This window comes from Nesoenas mayeri (genome assembly GCF_963082525.1).
Source record: "Nesoenas mayeri genome assembly, chromosome: 4".
NCBI classification, from domain to species: domain Eukaryota; kingdom Metazoa; phylum Chordata; class Aves; order Columbiformes; family Columbidae; genus Nesoenas; species Nesoenas mayeri.
In genome coordinates this window covers 68,379,671-68,404,685 of record NC_137540.1, presented here as the reverse complement: position 1 = coordinate 68,404,685, position 25,015 = coordinate 68,379,671, and the positions used below count along the sequence as shown (strand labels likewise).

General features: G+C 40.5%; 1 protein-coding gene across 1 annotated transcript in view; it reads right to left on the bottom strand.

The window, feature by feature from the left end:
- The window catches only part of ZFYVE28 (zinc finger FYVE-type containing 28), a 160,916-nt gene that overhangs the window by 71,129 nt on the left and 64,772 nt on the right, over positions 1-25,015 (bottom strand). Inside the window, exon 2 of the mRNA XM_080343614.1 lies at positions 7,675-7,815. Coding sequence (XP_080199740.1) covers positions 7,675-7,815 — 141 coding nt within the window. The remainder of the gene's footprint in view (positions 1-7,674; positions 7,816-25,015) is intronic.

Below are 25,015 nucleotides of genomic sequence, written 5' to 3'. Positions count from 1 at the left end.
ACTATAAAGCCCCTGATAGTCAGACATGTCACATTACATTAATTCCTACAGAATCAGATCTGGTAGAGTCTCATACTTCCCAAGTGCTGAGAAAAGTCAGTTTTAAAATGACCTGGTTCCACTGTCCTCATTTAGCCTTTAAACGCTCTGGGAATTACACCTGTGTGTCTCAGGTCCACTATGTCAATATTCAATCAAGACACCAACATGTCCATTTTTTCTTTATATAAAAAGTATGATCTAGAGCAGATAATAATGCATTAAGAAATTAAATGTCACTTTATCTTTTTAAATAGAATATTGGAAGAATTCATAACCTTAGAAATTAAGAGCCTTCTACAGCCATGTTCTCCTTCACAAAGAAGAAAATGCCACATTTTTTAATATAAACAAAACTTGTGACACCTGGACCAAAAAAAAGCCACCACAAGAATCCTGTTCTAACTGAAGTATAGATAAAATATTAATCGTGCTGTCCTCATATCTCCTCATGCTTTAAATGGATGGCTACCTCATCTTCCAAAGACAGTGTTTTTCCATAGGAGTTGGCATGTGATGAATGGGCCACCATGAGCAGATGGTGCAAGAGAACCTCCTGTCACAGTCCCTTCGATAACAACCTATGCCCTCCCCAGCACGCACTATTTAATATAATCACATCCCTTTTCCACCGATAAAAAATTAATTGTATTTTCTATACAAAGATAAGTTCCCTCTTCATTATTTAGCAACTTGCCAGTCTAGCTTCAGTTACACTCTTGTGCATTATTGATTGCCACCTGTGTTGTCATTCCATGCTACACCAACTTCTTATTTTTAAATATATATAAAAATTCAGAAGTCATACTCTGAAGATCCTCTCCATTTTCCACAACAGAGAAACCCGTCCATGTTCTATGACAGAGTTCACTGCAGCTCACTCATGGTTCTCCTCCACCTGGGAAATTGTACTGGGCATTCTGCAAACCCTGCAACAACTCCAGCATTATGTGTGATGGTGGTGGTTTTTTTGTTTATTTGCTCTTAATTAAAGAACAAAGCAATCTAGAAATGTACCCATGTGCATGTTGCAAGGCAACCAGACTGGTTTCCCTGTATCAGGCAGAAATTGGTAGCTACCTCCTTAAGTACTCCATTGTCAGACAACATCACTGGTTCAATAAGAGACTAAAGAGCATTTGATGAAGAGTCTCCCTCACTTTTAGACTTATCCATCCAGCTGCACTTTCAGAAAGTAAATAATGTTTTTAAGCTTTTAAGATATACAAAAAGCGTATTTCAAAGATTAAGAGCATTCAACAAGGTCAAGCATAAGGTCATGGGCCTGGGTAACCCCAAACTCAGGGGCTATGCAATGAGTGGACTGAGAGCAGCCCTGAGAAGGAGGACTTGGGGATACTGGTGGATGAAAAGAAGGACATGAGGAGGCAATGTGTACCTGCAGAAAGCCAGTGGTGTCCTGGGCTGCCTCAAAAGGCCAAGGGAGGTGATTCTGCCCCTCTGGTCCCCTCTGGTGAAGCCCCACCTGGAGCCCTGTGTCCAGCTCTCTGGTAGTCCTCAGTACAGGACAGACATTGACCTGCTGGAGACAAGCTGAGAGAGCTGGGGTTCAGACTGCAGAAGAGGAGGCTCCAGGGAGACCTTACAGCAACCTGTCAGTATGTAAAGGGGACCCACAAGAAAGACAGGCAGGGACTCTTTATCAGGGAGCTTAGTGATAGGACGAAGGGTAACAGCTTTAAACTGGAAGACTTGGATTAGGTTTTAGGAAGAAATTCTTCACTATAAGGGTGGTGAGACACTGGAACAGCTGCCCAGACCAGTTGTGGATGCCCCATCTCTGGAAGCGTTCAAGGCCAGGCTGGATGGGCCTTTGAGCAACCTGGTTGAGTGGAAGGTGTCCCTGCCCATGGCAGGGCGTTTGAACTAGATGATCTTCAAGGTCCCTTCCAACTCAAACCGTTCTGTGATTCTATGATTTTCATGTCCCACTCTGTTACAAAGGATGGGCTCCCAGCAGCATTGTACCCTCTACCATCTTATTGTTTCCCACAGCCCATTTTTATCCTCTTCCCACACTCTACAGTCGGCTCCTTCAGCCTGTAGATCCGAACCACCCTAACACATACTCCTTTACAACAAGAGAAAAGCTTTGTTTTCATTGACAGTTGAATCTCATCTCATAGTGACACTTTCAGTTGTTAAATTGGGCTGGAAGAAATATGGAGATATGTCTGGTTGAAACACAGAATTTTTGATAATTTTCACCACATACTTTATACTGCTACATAAACTGAGACAGACAAGTGACAACACAACACTGAAATATGCTTCAGCTTTCTCTATGGGTTCCGATTCTTCAGCAACATTAACTTATGCTATGCCAGATAATGAGGCTCAGATTCACAGGTCTCTGCTTTTCACCCACTACACAGAGGAGTGACCTACGCACGAAGCAGCCCACTAAAGGCTACGCTTTAAAGCCTGATATTACAACAAACAAACTGCTGAGAGCTGACTTGAAAATGTTGGGCTGCCAACTGCAGTAATTCAAGAGGTGCTTCCCAAGCCGGCAAATAGCAGGAAAAGAGTGAAGAGCCAATATAATGTGCTGCCAGTCAACGCAGTGTCAGTCACTCCTACCAGGGAGCCAGGGTCATGTTTCACAAAGATTATAAAATCCCCATTTTACCGCTCTATGGTTGAGCGTGAGGGGTAACACAGCCAGGCGAGTCCGTGGTTTGCTCCAGGTCACTGCTCTGACAGGGGCAAATTCCTTCCTAATGTGCTTTAGCAGATCAAATTACACATTGCTGAGGCACAATCTGCAGTTCAAGGAATAATTTCGATAAAACCATGCTGGGAACTGACTCACGCTCTTCTGAGACCTCGCTACTATACAGAGAGAAATAATCCTCAGCGTACTGAAACAGCAAGCAAATACTATGGTCCTAAAGCCACTTTCACAATGTGAAGTACTGATGCACTGATGTACAAGTCCTAACAAAATCTCTGGGTTAGAAACAAAGGGGTTTTTTACTGTTTAATCTTAAATGAAACCAATGAAGTTCTGCAATACGTAACCATGAATCTAATTCCACTTAAATGGTCAAGAAATTATTTTAAACCAGTTTATCAACTCAAGTAACAAGATATTAATCAATGTGAAAATAGCAATGATCAAGGCAAATTAATTTAGCAAATGACCACAAATGCATGAGTCATTAATTAAAAAGTATACATAAAGTACCATTACTTCTTATGAAATTCAACACTGTGTGATGATGGGAGCAGCATAGGAAAGGACACCTTATTACACCACTGGTATAAAAATACAGCAACTTATTATTTGTGTTGCAGGGAAGAAAACCCCAAATGCATCAGCACTGCGTATTACTCAAGATTCACTGAGGCAAACATGTTTTCCTTAAGAAAAAAAAAACCCCAAACTTGCCCTTTTTATTACCATAAGTCAAGTTCAACAAACCAAAGTATGACATGCTATCTACCCTTTCTTCCATTTAAGAAAAAACTACACAGCTTCTCATTGTGCGTCTCCACCCACTTAAGTTATTGCTCATTTCAACAGATACCAGTAGAGGAATAAGTGTTTTATTCTGTTAAATAGGTATTAACCACACAATAATCGCAAGATGCTGTATTAATAGACATATTGCTAGAATATTCTACCACTGACATGCAAACACAAAAGCAAAACAAGAGATGTCATTTTTATAACAAGCTACCATAACTGAAAAAACAAATGTTAAATAACATTATCGGGGAAATGAAAAGTGAAGCTTTGAAAACCATTGCCTTGATTCCTACTCATAGATACACACCACTCAGCATCATGCTATACAGTCAACTCACAGCATTTGAAATCCAAATTGCAGGATCTTCGGAAGTTTTCAGAAGAGTTAATTTCTGTAAAAAGTGTGATTTTTATAATCAAATAGTACTAAGGCAACACAGTAAAAGACAAGGTTCAGAGCTGCAGTTTTTTACTAATAGGGAGTCAACAGTCTGAAGTTCTCTGCACATCCATGGGAACAGCACGGTGCCCTCACCTTCACCTCGCCTTGACTAACACTGCTGGTTTTGTCAAGACAAAAAACATTAAGAATATTGTCCTGGTTTTGTTAAAAAACAAGTTTCTCTTTTAGTGAATTTGCCTGTCAGCTAAAGCTTCATATTAGCTGCATTTTCCTGGAGAGCCAGATACATGTTTTGGTAAACATAGCAATGGAATGTGAAGTTATTGATAAGCATGGATGGACATCTAGAGAGAGGAGCAACGAGAAACAGGCGACCAAGAAACTGACCAACTGTGTATCACATTCCACTCACATGAATACTTCATATAAAAGTGGGAGATCACGAGGATCTCACCCCTTTTCTTCCTCCTTTTCCCTTTTCCTTATGGCCGACATTAGGAGAGGACCTTGCTAGACCTCCCTGCAAACTGAGGCCAGTGACAGACTGAATCCAGCTCCGGTTGGCTGCAGAGTCCAGTCCAGGACTTGGGGTGCCGGCTCTGCAGTTGCTGAGACTTTCAAGATTGGTTTTGTATATTTTGTATTATTTTCTCTATTCTTATTAGTAGCATTAGTAAAACATTGTTAATTTTTCCACCTCTCTTCTCTCTGTCCTTCTTTCCCTCCCGATCACCTGTCCTGAGTGGGAAGGGGGGGAGAGGGAGGAGCAAAAGGGGGAAGGAGGGGAGGAGAGGAGGTTAACAATACATCTCCCAGGGTTTTATTGTCACCCCGCAATCTAAACCCTCACCAAATGTCCACCATAAAGCATTACATCCTTCAGGCAGAGCCCTTTGGTCTTCTCTGAATCTCTTCAACCACTACAGTAAACTTGGGGCTCTTTAACAGTAGTCTCAAAAGTTGAAAATACACACAAAAATAAAAAAAACTTAGCTCTTCAGATATGGTTAAGATCCAGCAGACCAGAACCTCTCCCTAAAAAGAATCAGAATTTGTAAGGCTTGTTGATGTTTCATAAAATCACACTAGTTTAAAGACATAAATAAAATTTCCAAACAGCATCTGTTAATCATGCAGGTGCTATCAGTAAATCACCCGAAAATAAACAACTCAGGAAAAATATAATAATTTCAGAACCAAATGAAAAGACAGAAGGTCAAGAGGTTTTGGAAATCTTCATCCCTTGAAAACACTTAGTCTGGTAGAAAAATGATGCCACTGTTAGCTTAATGGAGATAAAAAAATGAAATAGTCTGGAAAGCCTCATAATACATGGAAAAACAAGGACAAAATAGGAAAAAAAGAAATCACACAAAGACTGGGAGTCTGGGTAATTATATTCTACAGTCACAAAACCTTCTTCCAAAGCATTGCTTCAAGAGTCACAAACAGCACTTGTCTAAAATAAAGGTCTCAGAGTTATGTGCTGTGGCGGCAGCTACCACAGAGGTGTTGCACAACGCGGCTGTTCTCCATCTCTTCATGTGCACAACCTTCCGCTACAACCATTCTGACCCCAGGCCTGGCTGCTGGTTCTCCATCTGCACCAAACCTTAAGCTGGTTTCTCCTCTCACTATGCAATATTTGCTTAGTAAATACCTACACTCTGAATACTTGCTAAAATCCTGCTCCTTCTCATGTTTGGCATTTATGTGACAAATTCTTAAAAGGAAAAACCAAAAAGAATTGCTCACACATTACTGCAAAATAATGTAGGTCCTAATTAGCAAAGAGATTTGATAATGATCTGACCTATTCTGCAGAACCCCAAAAACTGGAAATTAAAAAATAGTTACATGAAAACATAAAACCATCTCCATCTTTTCTTTCAGCTCTAGCAACAGCTTGTTTTAGTAACAGCAATCTGTTAGACGAACGCAAGGAAGAAATTACCAGGCATCAGAAGGTACTAAGAGTCACAAGGTGGTGAGTCACTATATAACAAGCCAAGTGAAGTGACCAAGGAGCTGTCAGAATTGGTGTTTCCTGCGTTCCTAGAGGTGAAACACCCAGAGAAATCACTATTTGAGCAGACCAGCTCCTCTGGTCTGCCTGTGCTACAAGAAACACACCAGAAAACCTGGGCACCTGCAGAGAACTGAATTGTCACCTCCAGGGATAAAACAACAAACAAGGAGATTATCTTGCACCATGATATTGGTCATCCCCCCTTACTTTCAGAAAGCCTTTCCTAAAAAAAAGGGTCTGGAAATAATATGCCTAGAAAGTTTGTGGAATGTCCATTACTGGAGGTTTGAAAGAATAAGTCAGACAAATACTTGTGAAAAGTGATTTAAGTACAGCTGAACTATCACACAGAGACTGAAGTCAATGACCTTTCAGGATAACTCTCACCCCTATTTTTTTTCCCTCCAAGTCACTGAATGTTGACAATTACAAAACCCAGTTTCCAGTTTGGTAAACTCTTAAACTCCACGTTTCTCTCCAGTGACAGTACAGCAGGAAACTGAAGATATTCAAAGTAGACAGAAGTATTAGAATTGTTTCTGACATAACAATAAATTGACTGTCAACTCTTTCTCTATAAGTGCTCTTCAAAAAACCCTGCACTTTAAAAACTTACTTTTCTTGCAAGCAAGCAGATAGTCACTGACTTTTCCTTTTCAGACTTAGCCAACTTAATGTAAACATTTTCTGTGGTGATCAGGGCACTGTCTTCAAACCCATCTTCACTTGATTAGCAAGAAATTTTTTCCACATAATGAAGTTTGGCACATTTTACTATTGGTAGCAGTAAGAAATTCTAGCAAGGGATGAATCAAAAAACCTGCCATTTTTTACTATGTAGAGATGTAAATGAATCTTTATTACTATGGCGTTTCCACTTACAATTCTCTTGAATTGACAGCAAGTGTTTGCTTTTCACATTGAAATCCTTGCATCACCTGAGCATGGTGTATTCTGGACTTGGGTCTCCTTTGATTTAAAGTGCTTTTCCTGGGTGTGACTGAGAGAAGAAGTATCTAAGTATCTGTGTAAGTATGAAGAGTACCACAGAAGTAGTTTCCACTTCTGATTTTGAATTTTATTATTGAAAAACTTGTACAAAGGCACACATCGTGACAGGGAAAATTATATTTTTAATGGTTTTTCAATTTCTGAATTGTTCTTATTATAATAAAACAAAGTCTCAAACCATCCAGGTTAGAGAGCTGGACTCAGCTGAACTGGTCTCTCCAGTCTCTGGTTCTTCTCCCTTCAACTCCTGCCCAAAGTATAACCATAGTTTCAGCAAATACTCTCAGGAACCTTTTTTTTAGGTGAACTACATTACAAAATGTGAACTTAGGGACAGATTCATACTTTGGAAATAACTGACAGATAATAACCCTCATTTGCTTGGTTGCCCAGTAGTTCCTCTCATCTTCATGTTCCAATAAGCTCTGTATGCTTGTTTTATATAAAGGAAACAAAGTCTTTGATGTATGTTCTTATTTATCGGAAAGCATCACCAGACTCTTAAATGAGATGCAGGAGATTTAATTTATGAATAGTGTTTTCAAAGATCCAACCTTTACACTAAGGAAACACATATATCTACCAAAGGTTAATTTTAAAGGGATTTGACAATAAAAACTAATTAACGCAATAAATAACAATGTAACGCATTTAATGTACACCAAAATGTCAGTGGGATCAGGAAGGTTTGATTACCTGACAAGAGCGAAACTGGTTGACGAGCAGCGTGCATCTCTGTGGGTCTTTTCTTCCATCCAAACTGTCCAGTTCAGCTGCCACTTGATTTAGTTCCTCATCAGCGTAGTAGAACTGGGCAAGGAGCTGCGGGTCTGTTCTCTGCATTGAAGACAGAGATACACACAATATTACATGACATTCGCAAATAAAAAACCCGCTTCAGCTAATTCGATGTATTGCGATTGGTTTTTTTTACATTTAATTGAGATAAGTAGTGTAATAAACTCATGCAATAAACTTAGAGCATTACTGAGCTGCCATGATTGCCAAAATCATCCTGTTGTTCTCACTACTTGTGGCATAATTATCTGGTGGGGCAAATAACCAAATCACAAGTTTTGTTTATGAAACAGAAGTGCAGTTCAGTTAAAACAAACTAAAACTCCAAAATCTACCGAGCACTGTGATAATCTATCAAGCCGTGTGGTAACCCTGCAACAGGACACACGGTGCTATGGGGTCAGAATCCTCACCTGGAGAATCACAAGAATCAAATCGAAGAAGGGAAAAGTACTGAATCTACTAAATACATTACCAGCACCAAACAGACGTAAAGACTTCACAAAGCAAATAATAGAACTAAACAAGGCATTAGAGAGAAAAAACTAAGCCACAAGGGTTGCAAAAGGCGAAGAAAAGAATTATCATAATGGATTTTTGGCCACATTAAAACAAAATAACAATTATCATCGAACCAAAAAATATTGAGAACCATTAATAATAAAAGTTTCCCCCATAAAAGGGAAGTGTTTTTAATATTAAGAACTGGAAATTTTGATCCCTATGAAAGGTGTTATCAAAATACTGAAAAAAAAAAAAAACAAGCAGAAAACCAGTGTGTGTGGGAGGAGATAAGAATTTTGGCTGTTAAAAGAGTGGAGATACAAGTGGGAGGAGGGAGGGAGCAGCTTTCTGTAGCTGCCAGGAGCTTGGTGAAAGACTCCTGGGCTCAGATAAGCGCAACCTCCTATTATTCCAAAGAAGTCATCAGTAAAACATACACAAGATCTGTGGGAGATGTGTATAAGATGAAAATAGTCGGTTTTAATCACAGTGTAAGAAACATTATATTAACTGTAGAGTGGGAATCAGAATTAGTTGTCACTAGATAAGAGGGGAAAAAAACCCACCTGAAACCACAGAAAACAAATAACTGTAAAATATCTGAAATTGATTGTTAATGCACTGAAGAATAGAACACCACAAAAGTGCTTTTAGAAGGGCCGGGTTATGTAAATAATGACTAAAAATAGAAACAAAGGTGCAAGGAAGCAATTTAGAGACTCAAATATTGAGGGAGAAAACGCCAAACAAACAAAACCTACAATAACACAGGGAAGAACTTCCAGGTAAATAAAATCATTGCATTAAAACAGTGCTTTTACAAACTAAAAAACCCCAGTGAAAACGTTGAAATTACCAAGATACAACATATTTAAATGATAAGTAACGAAGATATACAAGGTAAGTACATCAGAGCAAAACATGTCCCTAAAGAAACAAGTGCAACACAATGAAGAAATCAGTCAACAGCAAAACAAAAGATAACATCACTTTAAAAGGCAACGTCACCAAATGTGACAAATGGCAAAAGACAAAAACACCGAGGCTATTGTGAGGAAGTATGTGTTGTGAACCGTAACCTTTTTTCTCTGAAACACAAAGCATTTACACTATTGTAAAAGGATAAAACAGCAAAGTTCTTAAGGGCTGCGCATAAGAGCAACACGACTGGTGAAGGGACTTGAACACAGGACCTATGGGGAGAGGCTGAGGGAGCTGGGGTTGTTTAGTCTGGAGAAGAGGAGGCTTAGAGGTGACCTCATCACTCTCTATAGCTACCTGAAGGGAAGTTCTAGCCAGGTGGGATTGGTCTCTCCTCCCAGGCAGTCAGCAATAGGACAAGGGGGCATGGGCTTAAACTCTGCCAGGGGAAATTTAGGCTGGAGATTAAAAGAAATACTTTCCAGAGAGAGTGGTCAGGCATTGGAATGGCTGCCCAGGAAGGTGATGGACTCACCGTCCCTGGAGGTTTTTAAACTGAGATTGGACATGGCACTTAGTGCCATGATCTAGTAAACGGACTGGAGTTGGACCATGGGTTGGACTCGATGATCTCTGAGGTCTCTTCCAACCCAGCCGATTCTGTGATAAGGATGTAGTGGAATCAGAAACGCTGCCGTTACCAAAGCGCATGTTTAAAGCAATAACAGGGATAAACGTGTCCTAGAGCTGAATCCTGCCCTGCACATCCACCCAGTCCCGCAGCTCTGGTGCAGAACACACAAGTTGTTTGCAATCACACAAGAAGATCAGTAGCAAACCTCTGCCAACAGCAACACAGGTTCAGCAGTGGCAAAAGCACAATAAATGCCCATCGGGAATACTTGAAAAAAGCAATTATTTTTGCTTCATACTTAAAAAAAAAAAAAAATGAGCAGAAGATGCCACAACACATTGTTAAACTCCCTGTTCTGGTGTCCACAAGATACATATCCTGCAGAAAAATCCTTTCATGTCTTCATAGTACAAAACCATTAAAACCCGCACAGCTGTTTGGTCCCTGCAAAGGAACAACAGAGTATTAACACATTTTGAAGAGGACAGTGTACATCCTCCACACTTGACAAGATCAGCGAGTTAACGACTGCCAAGTATTTTATTACTGTAAGACTTCAGGAAAAAGGTTCAGTCTTACAAGCAATGCTAAACACTGCCTCAGCATTAAGTGCTGGCTTGGTTCTCAGTCAGCAATTTAATGGGACAGGAGTCCTCTATGAAAACAGAAAATGCCTGATTGCTCCGTGTCTCATTTGGGCATGAACACAGTGAATTTAAGGCTGCCTTTCCATTGCTGTAAGTGACGCACTGCCCAGCACCTTCCTCCCTCAGCACTTAATACCATGCAAATTCTGAACCAAGTCAGAAATGAAACATCTTCTCAGGCAGTTGAAATGTAGTAATTTAAGTCTTACGACTTTTTTTTTTTCTTCTTTAAACAGCCACTTTCTACAAAATTGAGCGCCTTTCCAATCATAAGCTTCTTGCTCTTGATCCTTTCAATGCTGTGTTTTGTGGAGCAGTTTCAGTACCTGAAGCGTAAGCTGTGAACAATTTAGAGTCTTCACTGTAGCCTTGATCTAAGGTGTCCGGGGAGAAGGATCAAGCTTGTGATACACGGTCAGGGAAACAAACAAGATTCAAAATGAATTATAATAAGAAGGAGAGTCTATAAGTAAACTACTACATTTAATTCTGTTTGGTTCTAAATTTCTGTATTTATAAAGTAAGGCTTAGTAAAGCATTTCTTTCAGTATTTCCCTTACCCAATTATTTTTATTCTTTCAGATTTTTACATTTTCCTTCAGCATTTACCTACATCTATTAAAACTTTCCAGACGAAGTTGTTAACCAAAGATGCAGGAGTTCATGCGTGGAATTGTGGCAAAGCATGACTGCTGATGTACAAGCTTCTAAATTGCACTGCAGAAGCAAAATAAGGCAATTTATTAAGACCGGTCTCAAGCAAAACGAGCAAGGCTGAGATACTTCACTCCCACGTGGCTGATCTCTTAAAGTGGAAGAACAAAAGTTTTAATTGAGTTCTCTCAACTGTGTTATGTTTGGTGCGGATTAGTAGCGCGATCTTTGATTAATTGTGTCAGTCATAGGTGGTCTCTGGCAAACCAAAGCTGCATGAAACTCAATCTCTAAGCAGGGGGCTGTTTAAAACAAGTAATCTCAACTTTCTAAGTTCAATTTGTTCCAATTGGTAGTAGAAAATTAGAGATAGCACCATGCTCTATACCAGTTTTTACTTTCAGATTATGCAAAATATGGTTCAAATAATGGCATCCAAATTACTTATTATTCTTTGGCGGAATTAGTAACTCTCAGCCTCAGCTGCTCAAATTAATGGAGAGGCTCCATATGAAAGCACCTAGCAGAGAAACTACCACTTACCCTAGTAGTTTGTTTCAAGAATTAATCGTATTTACCATCAAATTAATGCATCTAATATCTTGTTTTGATTTGCTGGACTTCAGCTTCTAGCTACTGCTCATTTAGCCTTTTTCCACTATAAAGCACTGAGTATTCCTGTTAATTCTATTTGCCCATTTCTGTATCCACAGACCGCAGTGGCCTCTTTAATCATTTCATCACTGTATGTTGCACATAGGGGTTTGGGATTTTGAAAGGGATTTTTGTTTGTTTGGATTTTTGGGGTGGATGTGTGGAAGTTTTTGCATGTAGTGATAGTTTTAAACCTGTTATCATCCCAACGCCCTCCTGAGTGTGAGCTATCCAGGCAGGAGTCTCATTCTCTAAGTACACTCTGCATTCCTTCTGTCTAATGTTTCTTTATATATCGCCTCTAATGTTCAACCCACCCAACGGTCCGGGTTAATCTGTGTAGCTATACTGCCAGCACATAATTTACCGTACCACTGATGCATGTTCTCCACAGATGTGAAATCAACGCTTCAGACGTGGGTCACACAACTTCTTATCCTGATTTGTGCGATGTACATTGTCTATCACTCCACTCAGCACACCATTTGTTTTTTAAAACATTTAGTCAAGTCATGTAATGCGACATCATTCATGTTTTTTATGAAAGATCACTCACTGAATATTTATTTTAATGACTTTTACTTTGTATTAGATACCACTCTCAGTAGGTCAGAGATCAAAATCACAAGACAACAGCCTGCCATCCACAAGGCCAGATTAGAACTGGCTGTGTGATACAAGCTGTATCTACTACTGAACTAGTCAATCTTTTTTGCCCATGAAGTCCTACCGATGAATAGTGACCATGATTAGGATAGTTCTGTTTGTTGCATAATGAGTTCTGATCTGATTTATCAATCAGGATTTGTATGGACTATAATAGAACGTTAAAAGGAAAACATCTTAAATTAAGAGACCCATTGGCCACAGGTTATTAGATGAGTAACAGGCCTGCAAAATCACTTAGTACATGTTATGATATGAAAAGATGTTGTTCTCACATCTCATAAACAAGGTGGTCTATCACAACCAGAAGCTGTCACTAAAAAGAAGTGTCAACTAACTGGGAAAGGAAGAAATTCTAGCATAGGCTTCTCACCACAGGGCAGAAGCAAAGAGCTAGACCAAAACCTGGTATTACAATGAGAAGCTGGGGTGCAGAGAGATCGATCTCAAACCATTCAGTAATTCTGGAATTTAAGAATCATCTTGAAAAAACATTTCCAGACAAAAGGGTTCTTTCTGGAGAGGATTTCTTCCTTTTGAAACAAAATCACAAGTACCTTTTGCTTGATTTTAAACAACAGCTTTCAAGTATCAATACTGCCTCTTTTTTTCAACTAACACATAAAATATGCATCATCTTATAAGTGACAGCAGCCCATAATTTTTAACACTAAAGGGAACGTTTCCCCCAGGTTTCCGTGATCTTTTGTAGGGAAGTAAAGCTATTGTTCAGGATGTTTCTTCCACTGACACTGCAGCAGGAATGGAGCCCCTCCCAAAAGAGACATTCCAAATGAGCTAAAGAATAGTCTGAGGCAAGGGAACCATACAGATGAGCAAGATCCCAGCTAGCAGTGTAATTATCTTCTGATGCCTGTCAGTTATCCTCTGGAAAATAACATTCATCATTTTTGAATTGCTGATCTAAAGGTTTCAGAACAACAGCTAAACCCCAGCCCTGCATAAAATCAAATCCACGGACTCAGGATGAAGGGCTCCAGATCCCCCTTGTTCACCATCACTTTTCCAGCACTACACATTTGTTTCCCCCCTCACACGTTCAAAAACCCTAACCCGATCCCTATGGAACAAAACTGTATGGAAAAGCATTAATTATATGCATTTTGCCGACGGTAAACCCAGATTGCTTTTTGATGAGAGAACAAAGTAAATCTATATCCATCAGAGTAACTTTTCAAGCAGTACTTTATAATGGCAAAGGGCGTATTTTTACAGAAGTATATGTATTTTATTACACTACACAGCAAATGCATCCACAAACAATCGCAGGACAGTACTGGGTGATATTCTATGCCTGATAGTTTCAATCGCTGCGGGTGCCCCATGATATTACCCTTCCTTAGCCAGGAGGGTTAACGAACGGCAACTGCCCATTCAACAGCTTCTGTTCTGATAAAGCTGGTGCTACATCTCTAATGGCCCAAGTGAAGAGTTTTAGAGAAAGGCCGTGGCATTCACATCAGTGGGACTGTCTGTCATCAATGTAGCTTCCTTCATTCCCCTTTGGTAAGGGAAAGGGTGGTATAAATGTCTCTATCACTGAAGGCCCAGTTGTTCTCAGCCCAAATCTTTTGTCCACTGTATTTTGGAGGAAAGAAGTGCATTGCCACATACCCAGCCAACAACTCTCCACTCCCTGAAATAGACGTTGCAGTTATCAGACAATGCCAAATACAGACAAATACTGCATAGCACAGAAATCAGAAAAGGGGCATCATAAGTGAAAGCACATACCCTTTGAGGTGACAACTGGAAAAAGCTGGAGATTAAGAACTCGCTCCTACTCTGCAACATGCAGAAACCACCATCTAATAGGTTAGATTAGGTCCTAAGCATTTCAAACACAGTCAGTGATGAGGCAACGTACTATTTTTAAAGCTTACAACTGATGTTGCATGTAACTAGTTTTAAGCTAATCAAACTTAACTAAGACTTCTGTAACATCATCAGAAGGAAAAGGTGTTTTGTTCAAATGTAATAGGATTTAGGCACAAAGTCCTGAGTTTATTCACCGCCAGCTCAAAAAATAACAGATTTACAGTGACAGCAACTTATCCAGTTGAAAACTGACTGCACCAGTCACATTTGCACTAACAGGCTTAACGGGCAGATGACAAGTTCCAAAGATTTAAGGTATTTCTTCACAAAATGAACCAGTACTACAGACTACTACATCAGTAGTCTCACATGTAAGCAAATGTACTCACATCCTTTGGACAGGTGCTTTGAATTTTTCATTGATTTCCAAATGCTAATGAATAACAATAAGAAACAATCATCCTCTAACAGGCAGGTGAGCCAAGATTTCTAATAGTTAAATTCAACTGTCATAATGTTTAGTAGCAAAACATCTTTTTTCACATTTGTCCTGGTTTTGTTAAAAAACAAGTTTCTCTTTTAGTGAATTTGCCTGTCAGCTAAAGCTTCATATTTGCTGCATTTTCCTGGAGAACCAGATACATGTTTTGGTAAACACAGCAATGGAATGTGAAGTTATTGATAAGCATGGATGGACATCTCGCAAGAGGGGCAACCAGAAACAGGTGACCAAGAAACTGACCAACTGTGTATCACATTCCACTCACATGAATACTTCATATAAAAGTGGGAGATCACGAGGATCTCACCCCTTTTCTTCCTCCTTTTCCCTTTTGCTTATGGCCGACATTAGGAGAGGACCTTCCGAGTCCTCCCTGTGAACTGAGGCCTAGTGACAGACTGAATCCAGCTCCGGCTGGCTGCAGAGTCCAGTCCAGGACTTCGGGTGCCGGCTTTGCAGTTGCTGAGACTTTCAAATTGGTTTTGTATATTTTGTATTATTTTCTCTATTCTTATTAGTAGCATTAGTAAAACAGTTTTAATTTTTCCAGCACTCTTCTCTCTGTCCTTCTTTCCCTCCCGATCGCCTGTCCTGAGTGGGAAGGGGGGAGAGAGAGGGGCAAAAGGGGGAAGGAGGGGAGGAGAGGAGGTTAACAATACACCTGCCAGGGTTTTACTGTCACCCTGCAATCATAAACCCTTGACAACATTAAATGAAAGGGGAACTCCGCCATTCCAAGTATGCAGTTGCTTTGGAGGCTTTGTTGTTTGTTTGGTTGTTTCTTTTAATCTACTGCCTACCTGAAGCCCTATCTGTTTAGGAATAAAGGGAAAAAAAAATTCCCTCAGCACTCATAGTTTGTAGAATGTATTTAAGTCTTAAACTGATGTTGCACATGGATAAAAAGAAAGAGGACTCCAAGATGAATACGACTGGTAACTCGTCATGTGGATGTTAAAAAACAAGCACTGAGAAAAAAGCTACAGCCTGGTTAAAGCTTTGCCAGCTGCTCTGTGTTTATCTACAGAATGTCGTTACACACTCAAGACAGACAGGTGAACAGGTGGTTAACACACTAAAACGCTAGCAGCACCTTCAGGAGAAGAAGAAACAACAAAACAAAACAGTGAAATAATGATTTATTAGACAACACATGAGTTTTTGGATGGGTTTTTGCAATACTCCCCCAAACCATTTAAGATTTCTGTTTCCCCTACAGATCAGCATAATGCTAACCCCCTAAAAGGGAAAATGTGGGTGGCTACACTGAACTAGAGTAGCAAATCTTTGAGACTGCCATGCAGTCAGTTTTCATTTATGATGGATTAAGTCACTGTTCTATTTTTGAGTGTTCATAATACTAATCTAGAAGAGCATGTGCTCAAATCCGTATTTTCTGTGGAAGCACATAAGCACACACTGAACACAGCATTTAAGCGTTTGGCTGTGTATTCTGCTGAACGGGAGCGCCCTGCAGCTGAACCGCAGCTTCAGTTCTGAGGAAAGAAAACAGACCTGAGGAAGAGAAAGGGGTTTTGCTGTGGGGAAGAAGTCAACACGCTAAGCAGATGTGAGAAGTGATGGAGCAGCTACTTCTGCCATGTGAAGAGCAGGGACCCTGCAATGCTACCTGCACACCCAGCCTATGGCAGGCTATTTTTAATTAGGAAAAAATTAATCTTCCCCAAATTGAATCTGTTTTGCACATGGAGGTAATTGTTGAGTTATCTCCCTATCTTTATCTGAACCCACAAGCTTTTTCATCCTATTTTCCACCCCGGCCTGTTGAGAAGGAGTGAGAGAGCGGCTGGGTGGGCACCCAGCAGCCAGCCAAGGTCAAGCTGCTCACTGAACTTGTAAAGGCTTCCCCAAAGCCCCCTCCTGCAGCCAATCTCCCCAAGCTCAGCCTTAAAATAATCACATTTCATTCTCAGCTGCTGCAAGAACATCAACTTAAATGGAAGTCTGTTTACCTACAAACAGTAAACACGGTTTGTCAGGATACATATTGAAATAGACAAATGACTCTTTAATTTTTTTTTTTTATACAGTTTGCTTCAGATTTGCCTAGACTTATTTAAACTCAAACAGAGCTTTAAACTAGATTTAAAGTGGGCAAGGGATAAAACCAGGCTCACTAGAGATAAGCCTGGGGGCAGCATGCCAATGTTTGGGAGAAGGTGAGTTACCGAGGTCATTCAGCCTGCACTCTCAGTGGACCGAGAGCTGTGCAGCAAAGACACAAGGGTTGTTGATGTGTTAGTAACCACAGAACACCTGAGAATGCTGACACAGGAATCAGAGCTTCTCCCTGCAAAAAGGTGGCAGGACCAATAGCCCAAATTAAGTGCATCTCCAGCAATGCACACACAACATGGGTAACAAAAAGGACAACCTAGAAGTCACCAGCATCTGGAAAACTATATAGAACCATTTTGGTTGGAAAAGACCCTCAAGATCATTGAGTCCAACCATAAACTAACTCTGACACTAAACCATGTCCCTAAGAGCCACATCTATATGTCTTTAACCCCTCCAGGGATGGTGACTCCACTTCCCTGGGCAGCCTGTTGCAATTCCTGACAACTCTTTCCATTAAGAATTTTTTCCTAATATCCAACCTAAACCTCCCGTGCTGCGACTTGCGGCCATTTCCTCTTGTCCTATCACTTGTTACTTGGGAGAAGAGACCAACCCCCTCCATGCTACAACCTTCTTTCAGGCAGTTGCAGACAGTGATAAGTTCTCACCTCAGCCTCCTTTTCTCCAGGCTGAACAGCCCCAGGTCCCTCAGCTGCTCCTCATCACACTTGTGCTCCAGGCCCCTCACCAGCTTCCTCACCTCCTTTGCACTCCCCTCCAGCACCTCAACATCCTTCTTATGATGAGGGGCCCAAAACTGAACAGAGAATTCAAGTTGCAGCCTCATCAGTGCCAAGTACAGGGGGAGGACTGTGGCCCTAGTCCTGCTGTATCACTATTCCTGATACAAGCCAGGACAGCTGCCATCGCAGAAACATGGTGGGGTGACTCCCACAGCTGAAGTGCTGCAATGGATGGCTAGAAACTCTTCAGAAGGGACAGGCAAGGAAGAAGAGGCAGTGTTGTACCAGGAAAGGTTTAGATTGGATATCAGGAAAATGGTTTAGTGGTGGACTCAGCAGCGTTAGGCTCACAGATGGACTCAAAGGTCTTACAAAGCTTCACAATTCTACAATTACATTAAGTATCACTTGAAACGTAATACATTCTTCAGGTTTTTTAGTGTTTTTTCACTTATCAAGAAGAAAACAGCCAATTTAGCTCCATGGGCTTGTTGATTGACTATGTTCAATTCCAGATCTGTCGTTCCCCATCCCCCCTTACCCAAAGGAATGATGCTGCATTTGCAAGCAGCACCCAACTATTTTTCCTACAATAATGGAACCCCTCCATCTTGCCATGCTGCATGTCTTCACAGCTTTCTGCATTAGATGACTTTTTAACCCACTACAGTTATGTTATAACACGTTTTATGGATGTGTCTGAATGTTTATACCAATTACTAAACACTGCAGCGAACTATGACCTCTCTTCTTGGACATGTCCTCAGTGTTCATGTCTTTCTAATGATTAGTTTGCTATACGCTTTTTTCCTTTCAGATTCATATTTCTATTCTTAAAAAAAAAAGTATACAAAAATAAACAATTGAAGTCTAAACAAAACCACTTCATGCAGTTACAGGATTGCTTTGCAGACTCTTTTCAGCTCCACCTTATTTCAGCACGCACAAATCCTAAAAGGATTTTTTTCCTCCCAGGTCTGTAGTTCGAGTAGTTCGCTCATGCTTGGCAGACTTGGTAGGCAGCCAATTTTGCACTGCTGTTCAGTACCGACCTGTTCTGAACAATCTGCTATATACAGCATTACACTTCTGGATCATGAAATAAATGTCTTAGTTAATCAGGGCACAGAGAAAAGTAACAAGAGGGAAACATGACCCAGCAACGAGTTCAAGCCTGCTGACTATGAGAGAATTACTCCATAGCCTTTCCCAGGTTTCTTCATACTCAAAGTGCATCTTTATTTTTCCTTGCCTCAGCAAACTTGCTTATGATGAATCTGAGGTGTTCCATATTGTATTTTAATAAACGCACAGTCATCTGTGTAAAGTTGCTCATACATCAATTCATTTGCCTTGTGGGAGGTTTTCCATAAGCTCAGGCTGAACATCTTGCCAGATATTCAGGATTTAACTACCATGGCATCACAAGCAGAATCAATCATTGCATCAAAAAGATTTCATCAGAACTTTGTTCTGAAACACATCTGTTCAGGCCAGTGATGAAAGAAGCTGTTCTTATAGCCATCAGTACAGGAACTTTTCCCAGCTTCTGCCTTCTGACAATAACTTCAAATGAACACCCGAGTAAGTAAATATTTTGATCTTATTTCCACTATTTTGGCTGAATCATCTAACAAGTAGCTTTCTGCCTGCCACCATCAGTCAGATGGGGTTTCCTATTCTGTTTTCCAGATAATAGCAAGCTTGTATTGCTGTTTATCCTGTGCTCCCCACAGCACCTACCTCTGGAGATCCATCCAAGTCCAATAACAAACACATTCAAGACACGATCACTCAGAGCACTTAACATCAGCTCTGCTTTCTAGGTAGGGACCTACCTAATGTTTTAGGAAACTTTTAGGAACTTCATTGCTTTTAAGGACTTGACACTGAGGTTAGCACCCTTTTTTATCAAGCATGCTTGAACACAAACAGTGGCTTTGAAAACTGCCAGGAGATGGGCAAGGAGAGAGGAAAAAGGCACCAGAAGGACCAACAGCAGGACCACACAGGACTGTAAACCATGCTAAAAACTCTTCAAACAGTCCGTCCATGAAAAAACACATTCAAGTGTACAGAAAGTGTGTATTGGGTGGAAGGCTGTGAACTGGATGAGAGCTCATAGGAGCAGGGTCACCTGAGCCCCTGCTCCCAGCCCTGCCGAACTGCATCTTTTTGCTCCAGGAGATATTCCTGGGGCTTCTCAGAAAATACACTCACAGTCTGTCCTTGGCTTCCTGGTCACGCAGAAAACCTCTCCTGGGAAACAACTGTGTTTGTACAGCCATTCCTGATTTCTGTGCTAGCTCAGCACACTGGTTCAGTTTGACCATTTCTCCTCATCAGCATGCACGTTGGATAAGCTGCATCAGCCTTCAGCAATTCCCCCACCCAAACCAGTTCCTTTGAAATAAAGACACAGAATGCATAAAAACTAAGCAGAAGTTAAATACAAACATGAATGCTTTTCTGTCATATATTCTCCCAAGATGTACAGTTCTATATTCACTATGCAGAGGGAAAATTCAAAAAACAAAACACCACCCACAAAACCCTCTAGTCACTAAATATTAGTGACTCATACAAGGATTTAAAGAGAAAAATCACATACTGTCTCTTCTGGAAAGACCAAGTTTCTCAGAGTTGCTTGCTGCCTGTTTAGGTAAATGACAACAACAAAACACATTAAAAAACCCCCACACCACGCAATGCAATTACAGCACTACCTATTAAATGAAGGGATGCTTCTTTCACCGCATTCCCCAAAACAGCTTTCAGAAGAGCTGTAATAAATACAGCATGCTGCCTGTTATTCTTTATCCATCACCAGTATCATTTTTACACTATAACTATATGTGTTTGGGCCATCCCCAAATTAATTCTGCAAGCTTCTGGTTGGCATGTATTGTCTCTAGTATGCTAAATGACACAAGAGGCAAAGGCATTAACTGCAGAACTTCTGATGAAAGCTCTGAAATGCATTACCACTAACGCTGATGGTAATATTTACAACGGTTTGACAAGATTATGATCCAAACTAGTTTTCCTTTGTTATACTTGATAATAAAAAAGCCCACTACATTGAAGACACCAAAAAAAAAAAAAGATAAATCTGGTCTTGGAAAAATGAAATATGCTTAATAAGGCAAAAATATTAACTTATGCACATACAATTCACTTCAATGTCAATGCAGACACCTACAGCAGGTCTTTATCAACAGAGCACCCCTGCTCTGCACCCAGTGGGGCTCCAGCAATGAACACAGACTGGGGACCGCTCCAAAATCAGAGGCAGATTCATGACTGGTTTTGCTTATAATGGGGCAAAGAATTCCAGTGTTTCCAAAGCTTTGGGGAAGAACACCTACTGGACTAGCTATAGCTTGCATCTCAATGGCATAACAGGTTCAAAAGTTGAGTTGGTTTTGCTAGTTGGTTAGTTGCTTCTGCATTTGGCAGAAGGTTTAGCACACATGCAGTCTTGGATCAAAGCTATTCACTGCTGCTCAACTGAGAAACAGTGGCTATTTTTCCCTGAAGAAAATAATCAACGTAAAATCAAAACGTCAAAAAAAGTTCTCTGAAGTTTCTGAAATTAAAGTTCTTAATTATTCCAGTAATTTCAAGACTTCTGAAAATAGATGGTAATAGCTGCATCCAGCTTGACTTACACAGCTGTCCAGCCTACAGGCACATGATCACATTACTCACCTAAAACATGGAAATTTGCTTCAAAACAGGTAAAAATAACAGTGGTCACCAGTTTTTTCCTGCTCAAGCTTTTCTCTTTTGTGCAACAACCGCAAAGCAGAGGTCAGAATTTGGAAGCACTTTCCCAGCGCAGCCTTTGCTTAAACCAGCCAAGTTTCCCTCCAGCCCAATCAATACTTCACTGTTCCATTCACAGGTTCAAAGACAAGAGCTGCAGAAAGACCCTTCTGGATTTGCCGCAGGCGTGGCAGTTTGATTTCCTTCTGAAGGTGAGAGACAACATCTGTTCAAGCCTACTGAACTAAAGATCTCTTTTTTGCCCTTACTTGCTACCTTAGAGACAAGCTCCTTACATCTGAATTTAGCTCCAGTACCTGCAGCCTTTCCAGCTTTGCCCTCCAGCTGCAGTCACTATTGCTACCCAAGGCCAGCATGTACATAATGGGCAAGCCTGCAAACGCCTGCAGAACTTCAGGGACTACCCACGATGATCTAAAAAAAAATATCCCAGGCCATTATTAAACATAAAAAAACCCCTTTAAATATATATGACACAAGCAACTGTGAAAATATACCTAAAGGAAAACCATATTTTGCACTTCGGTGGCAATTCGCAAACACTCAAAGCAATTAATTGAAAAGTCGTACAGTAAAATGCTTATCTAGTCAGGCAACGGTTTCCTGATGTACTGAATATTTTACAGCTTCCAAAGCTACATTGCTTTTCCTTATCAAAATGTAGGTGAAATAAAGCATTCCCTTCCAAATAAAATGTTTTGGAGACCGGTAGGGATTTCTTAAACTGCAAATACGCATGTTAATATAACAGAACCCAGATTTTTTTCCTACCTGCTATTTATTTTCCTTGATACAATTTTAATATTATTTGTAATTATCAACAATATACATAGGAAATCATTACAACTCAGGTTAAAATAGAATAGATCCAGTTAAAGGCTCTTTTTGGGAAGACACGTTAACTTCAGAGGATGATGTTATTGCATCCCAAAACTGCGCTGTGAACACAAACACCATTCAAGAATCATGACTAACATCCATAATTATAGTATGTATTCAGAAACAATTTTTATTCATTTACTTTTTTGTTTATTTATTTGAGAGAAAAGGGAAGTCCAGAATTTATCAAGTGGAGATGACAGGCAGTATATAGCCTGGAACTGATTAAGTCTGGGGATATGCCTATGTTTTGGAGAAGTATCAAAGATTATTTATATTCAGCAAAACACAATTATGTTTTTGAAATGGACTGAAAACACAGCAATGTAAATCCAGTTGACACTATACTTCTGCTCTCCAAGCAGCTACTGCTCAATTGTTCATGTTACCAACTACAGCAGCCTAAGGACTGGACAGGTCCCAGTATAACCTGAGACAAAGGAAAAGGCATTAACTATAGGGGAGGGTGTCTGTGTGTAACTGCAGTAAGATGGTAAAAGTACTGACATTACAGCATGATGACTCATTTCAGACACATCCATTTATTTATTTATCCCATAAACAACGAAATAATCTGTTAAGAATTACGGCAGAAACTATTTTCCAGGAGGTATATGAATGCAGATTGCTTCAGAGAGACCAGTTTGAGATAGGCAGCTGCTGCATTTAAATTACACAAAATCCGCATGAGAAATATAGTAGTCATTGTTTAACATGTCGCTGAATGCTTAAGTACTGTGATGGCAAAAATCTGAAGTACAGGACAAAGAAGCACAAACGAAAGCACTCAGGCTGAGACAAAAGCTCAACCAGTACTAGTGTTAAGAACAGGACCAATACAGGAAAGAAAGATAAAATCTGAATTCCATCTTCAAGCCCAACACAAACCTCAGCTCTTTGAAAAGTATCTTCAATTTCCATAGTACACCCAGCCCTTCTCCTCACTGGTAATTTCTGAGCAACAAATCCCAAAGCTAACTTCTAAATCTATCACGAATGCAAGCCTCCTAACAAGATAAACCCTGGAGCAAATGAGGCAACTCAAATTATGAAAATTACATTAAGAGCTCTTGTACATATATAATTGTCTTTGTAAAAGACAATTTCTAGAAAGCTATGCAAGTTTTTTTTATTCTGTAAAGGAAAAAGTACATTACCTGTGAAGTGAGACTTGCCAAATTACCAGAAGAGCCATTACAAACATCTTCATTTCCCAGGAAATAATTTCATTAGCCAAAACATGAAAAAGACTGCTAGAGTTCCTAATCATTATATATGCTTCTTACCACAAAGCTGCCAGCACTTGTGAAGAGCAGATGTGTATGTAAAGAGCCTGCCTAATACACCCCAAATTCCTGCAAAGGAGCATAATGGGGCTGTGGGCTGTCCCCTCAGTGTCACAGTGCCCTTCATTCTCATGTAGGACACGGGTGGCTCCATGTGACTGTCCTGGCCGGACTCGCACGCAGCCCTGTGTTCCTGGTGGTCCAACAAAGCCCTGCTACTCCCAGACAACAAATGGGAGAAATTTCTCTTACATGCCTAATGTATTTCTGGACACAACCTTAGCCAGAGACAGCAGCTTGCACAATCCCATGAAGTAAAAGATAAGCAGAAAGTTACATATCCAAAAAAGCGGCCTTCCACTAAAGTCTTGTACAGAAACTGATAAATATGTTTGTTGGCAGAGACACATCCTAAGCACCAGAGCATCACTGATATACAGAGAATAGTGAGCAGCGCACTGGTAAAATTCTATTATCTATACTCTGTTTAGAGAACATGGGGTGCCCCTTTCCATTATGCCAAAAGTAAGTCTGGATTCGATGTTCTACAAAGCTCTTGGCTCTCAATCACAGATTATCCCAAATTGACCATCTCAGTCACCAATATTCTATTATGCACATTGAAGAGATATGAATATACATGCTTGGTATTAGGAAATTAGATCTGTCTGGGTCTCCAGACTAAACTGGTAGTTTATTGCTTCATGTTCCCACCCAATTTACTGCGTCCATGAAGAGGTTTCCAGACTATGTTCCAGCCTAGTCAGAAATGCTCTCAGCACTTTCTCCCCATTCATAAAATCAGCACAGCTCCCTGCTGGGAAGAGAGTCAAAAGTAGCAGTTTTTTTCAGAGTATTTCTTAGGTTTATCTGTCAGCTCGTGCCAAGAAAAGTCTCACTTAGGCATAAGCAGCCACAGTGCCCCAGGAAGAGAGAAGAAAAAGCACAATGCCGAGCAGTCCAAAGGAGGAACAACATTTGCTACAGTCAAATCACACCACAGTCCTCTGAGAGCTCAGCGTTAGGGATCGGGTCTAGTTTTGAAGTGTAATATCCCAAGATGCTACACCTCTGCAAGGGAAACTGGGGGTGCCAAGAGGATGGACCAGACTCCTTTCAGTGGTGCCCAACAACAGGATGAGGGGCAACGGGCACAGACTGAAGCACAGGAGGTTCCATCTGAATATGAGGAGAAATGTCTTTATGCTGAGAGTGCCAGAGCCCTGGAACAGGCTGCCCAGAGAGGTTGTGGAGTCTCCTTCTCTGCAGACATTCAAACCCGTCTGGACACATTCCTGTGTGATCTGCTCTGGTGAACCTGCTTCAGCAGGTGGGTTGGACTGGATGATCCCCAGGGGTCCCCTTCCAACCCCAGCCAGTCTGTGACGGTGTGGAAAGGCTGCCCAGCCCCATGAGAAACCATGGACACAAAGTAAAAA